Source organism: Harmonia axyridis, chromosome 3 (genome assembly GCF_914767665.1).
Source record: "Harmonia axyridis chromosome 3, icHarAxyr1.1, whole genome shotgun sequence".
Classification (NCBI taxonomy): Eukaryota; Metazoa; Arthropoda; class Insecta; order Coleoptera; family Coccinellidae; genus Harmonia; species Harmonia axyridis.
Genome location: NC_059503.1, coordinates 3,611,482 through 3,622,990, shown reverse-complemented (window position 1 = coordinate 3,622,990; position 11,509 = coordinate 3,611,482). Strand labels below are relative to the sequence as shown.

General features: G+C 32.8%; 2 protein-coding genes across 2 annotated transcripts; both read right to left on the bottom strand.

The window, feature by feature from the left end:
• Positions 1–229: 229 nt before the first annotated feature.
• On the bottom strand, positions 230–2,497 carry LOC123676892. Its single transcript, XM_045613162.1, has 4 exons — positions 2,147–2,497; positions 1,635–1,799; positions 1,079–1,243; positions 230–506 (listed from the first exon to the last, which is right to left on the bottom strand). Exons 1-4 carry the CDS (start codon positions 2,207–2,209, stop codon positions 345–347), a joined length of 555 nt encoding a protein of 184 aa, XP_045469118.1. The 5' UTR covers positions 2,210–2,497; the 3' UTR covers positions 230–344.
• Positions 2,498–2,817: 320 nt separating this feature from the next.
• LOC123676891 (juvenile hormone esterase-like) lies at positions 2,818–7,855 on the bottom strand. The gene is made up of 10 exons (XM_045613160.1): positions 7,702–7,855; positions 6,955–7,086; positions 6,700–6,831; positions 5,987–6,329; positions 5,640–5,836; positions 5,413–5,587; positions 4,136–4,302; positions 3,740–3,872; positions 3,560–3,677; positions 2,818–3,210 (listed from the first exon to the last, which is right to left on the bottom strand). Exons 1-10 carry the CDS (start codon positions 7,771–7,773, stop codon positions 3,021–3,023), a joined length of 1,659 nt encoding a protein of 552 aa, XP_045469116.1. The 5' UTR covers positions 7,774–7,855; the 3' UTR covers positions 2,818–3,020.
• Positions 7,856–11,509: the final 3,654 nt, after the last annotated feature.

Sequence of the window (11,509 nt, the reverse complement as noted above, 5' to 3'; positions counted from 1 at the left end):
TCAAAATTCACCATGTTTTTGTGATTAATGTGATGTAGGATGTAAAGGCGATTTTTTTACAAATCTAATGGAAATGATCAATATAATTTTTGAGAAGTACTCCAACAGCTGGAATTTTAACCAACAAGTGGTTGCGTTGAACTTATTACTTCAGCATCCAATCCTGCCATAATTTTTAAATCAATTTTGCTGAGTCTAATTGGAATTTTCTTGAAAAAATAGGAATGAGTAATCAATATAACCGCTTTATTTCATTACATTCATCAATGGACTTCAATCCAAAATATAAAAAAACTTGTATGAATATTCCTTAAGAAGTTCAGTTATTTCTTTCTTTTCCCAAATTATATTTTTTCTTCAGATGAGGCACCTATTTCAAGGCAGTAGTAGATATCATTTGAGTCTTTAGATCCTGTCCAAAGGACTTTCACTCTAAATCTACCCTTCCAAAAGGGTATTTTAACTCCTTGCATTGGAATGAGGTAGTTTTCTAAGACATAGTCACCCTAAAAAAAAACATTCATTAAATTCAAACTGAAAGATATTATATTGGGAGAAACTAACCTATCATAGATGTTGATTGAAAAAAAATATCGAAAATAACTCATTTCTCATTGAAAATGAAACAAAGGTATTATCGGGTGGAAAATTAAAATTTTGGAAAATATTTCTCCTGAATATGAGTATCCAGATATGAATGGAACTTCAAAAAATACAGTACATCTTAAGGCAGGCTGTGCAGATCCTATTGGATCTGATTAATAACTATAGAATGACCATTCGTCGGATTTAAAAAAAAAACATCAATTTTTTTTTCACATAAAATTAAATGAAAGCACGAATTGAATGAAGATGAGCTCCGATGGTGATTTTGTGAAGTATTGACTGAAATAATACAGGATGATAGTCAATTTCCATTCAACCTTTACTTGTTTTTCATTTATTGAAGATTTGAGATCAAGTAACGATGGGAATAATTTATAAGAACAATTCAATTGAAGAAACTATGCCATATAATTTCATATTACTAAAATAGTGATCATAAATATAAAACCTCTCCAAATTAGCAATTTCCTACCTTGGGAATGGGACATTTTTCTGGTTCCTTCACACCCATAGCTCTAAAATATCCTATCCAAATTTCTGGGAAATATTGAAGGCACATTTTACATGGATTTTTCTGTGTTACAAAAGGAACACTAGCCCATCCACCACTTGTCCATCTCTCCAAAATAATTTGACTCTAAAAATAAAATTTTTCCAGATGATTTTTGAAGTGTTAATAAAAATAGTTCAAGTGAAGATGAGGCTGAATTCATTGAAAGAAATCCATTGATTATTGCGCTCTTAGAGATCACAAAACTCTATATTGGTAGTTATATATGAAACCAGAACTCAGTATTTTTTTTTATATTGTGTTTGATTTTTTTTAAATTCTGATGACGCAATTGACATAAAAGTTTGCACCTTAAAGAAAAATTTTATCTCGATTGAGAAACACAAAAATAAACTGCTATATATTTTATTTTCAGGAGAAAAATCATATGCAGGTTGTTTTACGTAGGTACCTGGATTTTTATCGAAATGAATTCAACTTGGTCCTCATTTTTTGATATAACGCTTTGATATATTACCCAAATATTGTCACCTATGTCGTCTAAGAAAGACACTTTTAAACTCAAGGCAGAATGGGTTGCGTTAACCCTGTTAAAAGTCAAATCACGAATTGGATATCTTGTATTTTCGTTTTCCGGGCAAACACTGAAGCTTTCCAGTTGTAATGATGTTTTTTGGACTGCCTGTGGTAAAAATATCAAGTTAGCCAATGACTTGTTCGACTAATATCACTAAGAGGTTGGAGTAGTCAAGTTTTAAAAACATTGTTCTGTTACAATTTCTAGATAATCTTCTATAACAAACTATCTATCGACATATCGCAAAATCCATAAAAAAAATATAGGAAATGAGTAGTAAAAATAAAGAAAATGAACATTTATGTCCCCTTTGTTCATATTTTAAACTGGTACGATAAAATATGAAAGAATTCGCTAGATCAAATTATGTACATGTTTTTTTTGTTTTCACCTGTTGACTACCCTTACCTCTTAAAATAGTTAAACTTGTAAAATTTATATTGAGAACTCACCAACACTAATTCATATGAAACTGCATGAATTAGAAAGATCACTCGACAAAGTTTTTTCAACATAACTATCTCGCTTTTTGGATTTCGAACGTATCCTAAAAAATGGTTGTATTGTTCATGTCACGTTTTTATATGTGATATCTAAAATTGATTTTTGATATGGAGTAATTACAATGTTATATTATTCATCAATTATTATATTGGTGCCTCTTATCTGATCATTATTCTATTCTTCATAATGAGCTGGAAAACTATATAAAATCTCTAAATATAAACATCAATCAGATTCAGATTTATAGAATTTACAGTTACTGAAAACTAATGAGTTTGTTAAACGTCCTCATCTGTTGATAATAAAATGAGAAATTTCGAATTTTATTTCATTATATCGAAAAGTATATTTTTCAAAAATACTTAAAAGACATAAGACATTTTGCTAAGAAAAATTTCAATTGTCCTTGTGTTTGTATAATAATTTCCAGTGATTTTTGGAGTGAACTAAAGACATCGCATCGATTTTTGACCAAAATATGAAATTTTTTGGTCAGGTATGATTAAAAATGGTACAGCAAAGAATGTTCATCAAAACAAGTTTCTAAATAGCTTTTGCTTACAAAATACGATGTTTTTTATGAAAGGAGAATTTTTCTGGAGGGAATAAATGAATCTGATGAATGAAAATGTTTCGTAACTTTTATTCGGTCTTTTTTATACATTTTTTCTAGAGTATTATTCACAATGTTTCGGAATTAAAAAAAAAGTTTGAACCAAATTTGTCTTTATCGGAGTCTATCTTGGCTGGTAACTCATACTTCAAACTTTTCGCACTGTATAATTCCATGAAAGGAATTAGAAACCGAGAAATACAATAAATTCAATAGGTGTCAAACGGAGAGCGTCCATATTTTGCGTATAGTTTGTCCCAGAACGTAACAGCGTTGTTGTCTGGATTTAGGGTTGTTGTTAAGTTGTAATCGATACTCAGTGTGTTCATTGTGGAGTTGTCAGTTATGGGTAGCCATTTTTGGTTCTGCAATATTCCATCTGAAACTGGAGTTGGATCACTGAAAGGAAATAATATGGTTTATAACACAAACGAAATAGATTCCTATGCTCAACTTTAATTTACAAATCGAGCAAAAAAACTACAAACAAAAATTCCATGAAAAAATCTGTAAAAATAAGGGTGGAAATAAAACAAGCTATTCAAAAATATAGACTTAGTGTTCAACAAAAAAAAAAAGTTACTACTATATTTAATAGGGTTTTTCCGATGGTTTTTCATTTTACACATTTGAATTTTCGTAAAATTAGTGAGTAATTCCTTATTCAAGTTCCATGTTATGTATTACAACTATAAAAATCGGATAAATTCATCAAATGTTTACAAGTTTTGGAATTTCTCGAACTCACCCATATTTAGCAAAGTTGGTCCAAAGTCTGATCATTCTCGTTCTAGTTAGTACATCATCAGCAGAAGCACTGATATTCCTTCTGAACAGATATCCCAATTCTTCAGCATGAGCTACTCCTGTATTCAGATACATATATTACATCAAAGGCTTTTAGTCCTAATCTTTAATTGTTTCATACCTGTCGATGTTCTGTTAACTTTTCCTCCAAGTGCACCTTCATAATGAAACTTGTACATATATGTAGGAGAATATTTCGCCAACATTTTAGCATATTGCTGAATAGGTCTTACGAACTGGTCATGACTGATATACTATGGAACAAATTCATAAATGTAGAGAAATTCATTATTTCTTCCGGTCTCACCGAGGTTTAAATCTAAAGTTTTTTGTACCGAAATTACCCACTACCAAATAGAATTTGGAAGAACAAAATATTGATAACATATTATACAGTATGATTTTTTTTTCAATTTGATTCATTTTATTTTTCAAGTTAATCGTTCTAAAACTTTGAGGGATCAAAAATCTAGCCAATATTCAATATACAAAAAAAGATCTAATCATTCAGGCTTACCAATAGCAAGTCATCTGTAGATAGTGAAACGGGCATCAATCCAAAATACTGATATTTGATTTTTTTACCAACAATATTCTTCAATTCTGGATCTTTAATATTCATATCTGCAGGTACCAGTTTAGAGGGAGTTAAGTCGTACCTTACCAAGTATATTCTGAATACGTCTGGAAGGTATTATGGATATGAAAACATTAAAGAGTAACACAGATCTATTTTGCAGGAATAATATTGAAAAATCAACAAATAAGTTAACCTCAATAAGATTCTAAGTTCTAAGAAAAAACATGTTTCCTTATATGTAAAGGGTGTTTTTTTAGAGCTATAGAACTTTAAATTGCAATAAAACAACGATGGATTATTCGATTGACATGAATTTTATTTATCCGCAAGATAATCTTGTGGCATTACATTTTAAATATGATTTCTGGCATATGATTGCCACGGCTGACTCAGATGTAGTCCAATTTGGACGTCCAATTTTCGATGAATTTTTTCCAACATTTGTGGCCGTATATCGGTAATAACACGGCGAATGTTGTCTTTCAAATGGTCAAGGATTTGTGGCTTATCCTCATACACCAATGACTTTACAGAGCCCCACAGAAAGTAGTCTAGCGGTGTTAAATCACAATATCTTGGAGGCCAATTCACAGGTCCAAAACGTGAAATTAGGCGGTCACCAAACGTGTCTTTCAATAAATCGATTGTGGCACGAGCTGTGTGACATGTTGCGCCGTCTTGTTGGAACCACAGCTCCTGGACATAATGGTTGTTCAATTCAGGAATGAAAAAGTTAGTAATCATGGCTCTATACCGATCACCATTGACATTAACGTTCTGGCCATTATCGTTTTTGAAGAAGTACGGACCAATGATTCCACCAGCCCATAGAGCGCACCAAACACTCAGTTTTTCTGGATGCAACAGTGTTTCGACATACACTTGAGGATTAGCTTCACTCCAAATGTGGCAGTTTTGTTTGTTGACGTAGCCATTCAACCAGAAGTGCGCGATACGTATTCCGCACAGAACCATTATTTTCGAAATAAAATTGCACTATTTGCAAGCGTTGTTCAAGCGTGAGTCTATTCATGATGAATTGCCAAACCAAACTGAGAATAAATCACTTGACAGCTGTTAAATCGGTCGCCATCTTGAACAGTAATGCCAACTTTAAGTTATAGGTATACCTCGAAAAAAAACACCCGTTAGAAACAATGCATAAATCCTCCAATAAATATTCGATTCAATATTGAAGACAAGAAAGGACATACTTGATACCTGTGTCCAACCTTCCAAGGAGTTATAGCCCAACATGGTGGGAACCTTGAAGAAATTCCCTGTACGCACCAGTTCGTAACTCCTGTTGCTCAAAAAGGAACCAGGATGATCAGGCTCAAGAACTGGGGCAAAGATGAATCCATCTTTGGGGTCAGCAGTCAGATATTTCTGGAAATAACCCTTTGATTTCTCAGAAACTCTTATTTACGAAGTGTCTTACTGCTTGCGTTGCTTCTCTGGCTTTTTGATGGAGTTCATAAGCGTCAATGTTCTGTAAAGCGTAGAGTATGGCTTCTGAAGAGGTCGTGTTGATTTTCAAGTTGGTTGCAAGTTCCCTGGCTACCTCAGGTCCTAATCTGGAGAAGGACCAAAGACAGAATGAGGTTCCAGATTGCAAAATAGCTCTGTTGAACAATCCTGAAAAAATTTATACAAACTAGAGAATAACTTGAAAATTAGACTATATCCACTCCTCTAACATTTCAATACTTTTTATGTAGAATTTCTATTTTCTATTTCTGATTTTGCAAATCAGAATGACATACACTAGGTTCACACGATTCTCACCTTTAGAATGAGGAGAGAGCGAATGATATGAGACTGAAGCCGATCCCGCACTCTGACCAAAGAGTGTAATCTGGTCTTCATCGCCACCGAAGTTTATGATATTCTGTTTAATCCAAAGCAACGCCAAATTCTGATCCTTCAAGCCGTTGTTACCAGGCACAACAGTATCACCCAAACTTAAGAACCCAAAAACGCCCAATCTGTAATTAAGTGAAACGAAGATGACATCTTCGTCCAAGAAGTAGTCTGGTCCGGTTTCGTTGTATTCTGATGTTCCTGCTTCGAATCCTCCACCGTATATCCAGACCATCACAGGTAGAAGAGGTTTTGATACGTCTGGCAACTGAAAAGTTTTTAGAAAGTAAGTAGCTCGTTTTAGAAAAACACTGAAGAGAATTTAGAAATAATGGAAAGTTAAGATTCAATGTTGAATCAATGAAAATGTCTTCATACATAATTCTAACCAATATAGATGGTGACACCAATATATCTTCGCCAGTTAGTTTTAGGTTAACTTATGACTGATCACATCAGATCATACTGTACGGCGTTGTGAAGGTGTGAGTGTGAAAAATAACATTTTTTTGAAATTATATGGGTCGCAAAGGAATAAAAACGAATCGGAAGTTACAAAAAATTGCAATATGTATGTGTGAACACGTTAAATATACAGTGTCGTAAAGTCTCCTTAGAAGATACCAAGTCAAACTCACCTGTGGTGTGTACACATTCAGATATAGGCAATCTTCCTTTCCTAATACTTGATTTTGATTCGTCTGAATACATCTTGGTGCGTCTGTATCTGTGGTTAAGACATCATTCCAATCCTCTATGGGCTGAGGAGCCTTAAAACAGGATTCACAGCAAATAAACATAAACATGTTCAACATTATACTTATAGGTAATTCAAGGCTCGGCTATAGGAGCTATCAGAAGTGTTTTCTAGTAAAGTTGAAGGTAAATCTTACCAGAAATCTCAAGTGTCCAACGGGTGGTTTAGCATAGGGAATGCCTTGAAATGCATAGAAGGTTTTATTTTGTCCTACTGTACGTCCTATCTTTCCCTGAACCAATCCATTTTCCGTTTTTACTATAATACCCTATAATGATATGAATTGTTTAATCCTAATTAAGCATTTGTGAGAGGCATTGAAGGAGCAGAATTCATACATAAGATCTAGACCATTTCCACAAAAGGCAAAAAAAATTTGACCTTATATTTTCCAGGAAATGGAAGGATCTAGCTGAAAATATCAATAGGTACTCAATCACAAATGTTTTTCCATTTTATATTTTTTGCAGATCTATGATGAATGAATGTTTACAAAAACTTATCACATATTTGATTGATAGTAAGATAAACTATGGACCTCTAAAATAAATCACAAATTTCAACTGTGAAACAAAGTACAAGAATTCTTTCAAATAGGAGATAAGAACTGTAACAAATTATCATAACTTGATGCCAAGTTGGCACAGAACAATTAGAAGTAGTATAGTGTAGGTCTAGGATAACATTGCTTGTTTTGCTCTGGAATTCTGGAGACATTCAAGAGTTTTTTTCTGGTTTGTAATTCTTATTTTTTTTTCTCAAAATAAAAATTGACCTGAGTTCTCCACTTTTTCCTAGTATTTTCAAAAGATATTTAATTTTAATTTGACGTAATATAGTCTTACACCACAGCATCATCAGACAGATACTTATTCTTACTTACTTTCACTTCCACGAACGACAATAATACACAAAAAACCGTGCTCAGAACACTCTTCACTTTCAAAGATATCATTTTTCTGATATAATTCAAAGACCACTTGCCAAATGTTCATATACGTACGCGGGACTGATAAAATTGAGATAAATATAAGAAAGAATTCAAAATGATCAATTGGTATTCTCTGAAGATAATGAATTCCTCCAATAGAGCGATGAAGATAATAGCTCGTTTGTATTCGCCTAAGAAGGTGGTATATGAAAAAATATTCGTGCATATAGTACCTATTGAGTAAGTAGGTAAATATTTGATCCTCAACAACTCGATGAAGAGAGTGTCATCGCAAAAATCACGTTATATTAGTAGGTTTAAGTTTATGGGACATTCCAAAAACTGTACTCTTATTTGAATTATTGAAAGATTCCTCTCACGAAACGAACGGAACAAATATAACTATACCTACTCATTATCAGAATAATATCAATTGCGAAATAACTTTCTTGTGTATTGTTTCCTCCAGTTCATCTGAGGTGACACATGGATCTTAGAATCTATATTCTTAGTATTTTACCTCCAAATAACAATATGAAATTCGCAGTTGCAGTAGGTTATTCGCAGAAGTCTTCTATTGACATCTATATAAATGCTTGGATGGCCATCTTCACTTGATTTCTGTACGAACTTTTCAATATTTAGTGCTTCCAGTTTTTAGCATTAGAAGAATTGAAATGCAGGTTGGTATTCAGCATGGAAAATTCTTCAAGATATCAAATTTTGAAAGTGATTTCGAAATTTTTTTTCTATGGAGGAACTGAATGCATATACGACTTCAAATTTTGAAGTCGATTCCAATCAAAAACTTTTTTTGGTGAAAAAATTTCCAAGGTATAGTCTTGGTTTTACCGAAAAAAGTCTCACAAAATATGATATAACATCTCCAAGTTTTTTCAGGAAACATCTTGAAGCAGATAGGTAGTCATTATTGAATATTCTTCGTAATATCAAATTTTGAAGCTGATCTGATCAGAAAATCTTTTTGTAAAGTATTAGTACAATTTATCATATGTCTATAGTGCGGATGCGCTTAAATATAGAACTATAAATATATCCGCCACTTTTTTTTTCCTAGAATTTGATATATGGCGACATCTAGGAAAAGCAGCTCAAACTAAGCTTTGGTAGTGACGTATACATTACAGGATTCTCCTTGTGGTTGTATATGTTACAGGATTCTACTTGTGATTGTATACGTTACAGGTTTCTACTTGTGGTTATATGCGTTACAGGATTCTATTTGTGGTTGTATACGTTACAGGATTCTACTTGTGGTTATATACGTTACAGGATTCTATTTGTGGTTGTATACGTTACAGGATTCTCCTTGTGGTTGGCTGCTGCAAAATAAGTTTAACAAATTATGTATAGATGACTATGCGCATATTCTCCACTAAATTGAATTTTTGGAATCATCTATTCTACAGGCTCTTCAGCCTGTATTTTTCTTGTGTCCATTATTTTTAATATGTCAAAGGCATTAGATACATAAACTCAGCATTTTTCATTTTATGTGGTTTTCTTTTTTTTTTGAAGTGCAATTGAAAAAAAAATTAAAAGTTATAATTAGTCCATAAGAAGTCGATTAGTTAGGTGGTTCTGCTTGCCTAACGTTAACCTAGCAGAATCCGAGATTTCTCCGACAATTTGGCAGCAAAAAGTTTTTGAATAGGGTAATGAATTAGCCTAAAATTATGACTAAAAAAATTAAAAAAAAGTTCTGCTAGCTTAAACGGGGTATTTTTATCTATCTTTAGAGGTTCATGAAATAACTGATGTGCAGTGAAGAGAAAAATGATAGAGAGAGAGAAAAAAACGGTATGGACATTTTTTCTAGTTAGCTGACTATAACTTTTTTGAAATCCAGCAGTTTCCCCTAATAGAACTAAAGCACCCTTTTTTTACAAATAATAGAAACATGTATATGTTTTGTACAATTTTGGTATGTCTGTTATTTTGTATTTCTTTACACGCTAATCTCTATAACAATAATTAATTCCCATAGTAACATTGAAAGCAGTTAGGTTCTAGGAATCTAGGATTCAGATCGACCAAATCCATAATTTAATAACGTCTTATTCAATAGATTCGGAATTTATTGTAGTTTAAAAGTCATAAATTCAAAGTGAAACAAAAATAAATAGTTCATCAGATACTTCCCAAATTTGTTGAGATGGGATGTAACCGAAAGAAGTCATGTACCTCTGTTAAGTCATGTTCTCCTCATTGGGAAGTCTGTGAAAACGTTATGATATAGAAAGTAAAAGTGATTTTGTCTCGTTACGTAATAAATTATACAATCATTCAGACAGGTAGGTGTGTTGACGATTGAAGTAATGAAATTAATCGAAAAGAGTAGGTAGGTCATGTTCCAAGCAACAATATACACAACTTCTCCCAACTGATGTTCTCCTGATACTCGAACCTAACAATTGTTTGCAACAATATGACGGACAGCTTTTTTTTGACCGACAATGGTGACAGCCCGAAATCAAAAACAAAGGATAAAGCAATAATATAAAAAAATGATTTGGATATATTTGAACGAAAACAGAATGTTAATTTTGAGGTCCAGCAAGATTAACTTCCATCTATCCATATTTCACTTCGGTATATCTCTTCAGGATCATGTGATCCTGATGTAGAAGTAGCTCATTGTGTAACCACGTGCACAGTATGGATCTTCTTCGGTAGGTATGCTTGTGAACTATGAGGTTTGGAGGGAAAAGTCATTGGGAAATTTTCCTTTTACGACGGGTCAAAAAATATAGATGTAACGAACCCTCAGAAAAAATAAAATTATTATTTTGCTGGATTTGGCGATTTTTGGAAACACGGGAAAATTTTCTATTAATTCGGAATTTTCAAATGCTAGTTATGTTGGCAAGGGGTATTTGGAAAAAGAGGGGATACAACAAACAGTTTTGTCAGTCACGATGCTGATTGAGATACATGACAAGTTAGGAATTTATGAGAGAGAGGAGGTGGCTCAGCATCCTTGCTTCCATCTTGTTCATCACGAGATGCTCTGGGATAAAATTGTCTCCGCCATTCTCTTTCAGTTTTAACGATGCCCAAAAATTTGGATTCTTACTTGTAAATATTAAAACCTGTTTCTAATTTCAACCATAGAGCCCATACTATTTCATTCAATAAAATAAATTTTGATTTTTTTCAAATAATATGACTAACACCTCTTTGATATTAATTTAATTCTCAGAAGACAATTGAATTATTATAATGAATCTGCTATTGTTTACCTACACAATCCGAACAACGATACAATATTTTGACTGCACGTAGTTGGTAAAATTCCTATTCATTGCCCTAACAGGAGCGCATATTTTGAAAATGGTATAAACTTTTCGAATATTCGATTTGAAGCGACACCTATGAATGATTGAAGAAACATACATCTTTATCAGTTTTCAGATTTCTGTAATTTCTAAACATCTTCATTTAGAGCCATTATTCAAAACTTAAACTATCTGCTTATGACTAAGCATAAAAATTTGATTGAGTGTTATCGGATTGAAGCAGAATCTCTTCTTTGTGATTTACTGTAGTTCAGAAAAATACTGCCAGAGGGCGTTAGGATAGTGCCTATTATTAACAATAAATTCACTCGGAAAGATTGAGACATGTCCAAGTTTTGAGTTCAACATTTGAAATTTCACTTTATAATTCTTCTAATCTCAGCTGAAGTTTGAAATCATCGCAATCTCTTCAATACAGCTTGTGACATCTAACGGATACT

Bases quoted from the DNA above. Each gene is read 5' to 3' on its own strand.
- LOC123676892 (XM_045613162.1), bottom strand. From the start codon at position 2,209: ATGTTGAAAAAACTTTGTCGAGTGATCTTTCTAATTCATGCAGTTTCA. The intron at 1,800-2,146 runs GTGAGTTCTCAA...TTTTTACCACAG, and splicing joins TTTCATATGAATTAGTGTTG to GCAGTCCAAAAAACATCATT. The intron at 507-1,078 runs GTAGGAAATTGC...GTTTTTTTTTAG, and splicing joins AAAAATGTCCCATTCCCAAG to GGTGACTATGTCTTAGAAAA.
- LOC123676891 (XM_045613160.1), bottom strand. From the start codon at position 7,773: ATGATATCTTTGAAAGTGAAGAGTGTTCTGAGCACGGTTTTTTGTGTA. The intron at 7,087-7,701 runs GTAAGTAAGAAT...ATATCATTATAG, and splicing joins TGTCGTTCGTGGAAGTGAAA to GGTATTATAGTAAAAACGGA. The intron at 3,873-4,135 runs GTAAGCCTGAAT...TTTGTTCCATAG, and splicing joins CTACAGATGACTTGCTATTG to TATATCAGTCATGACCAGTT.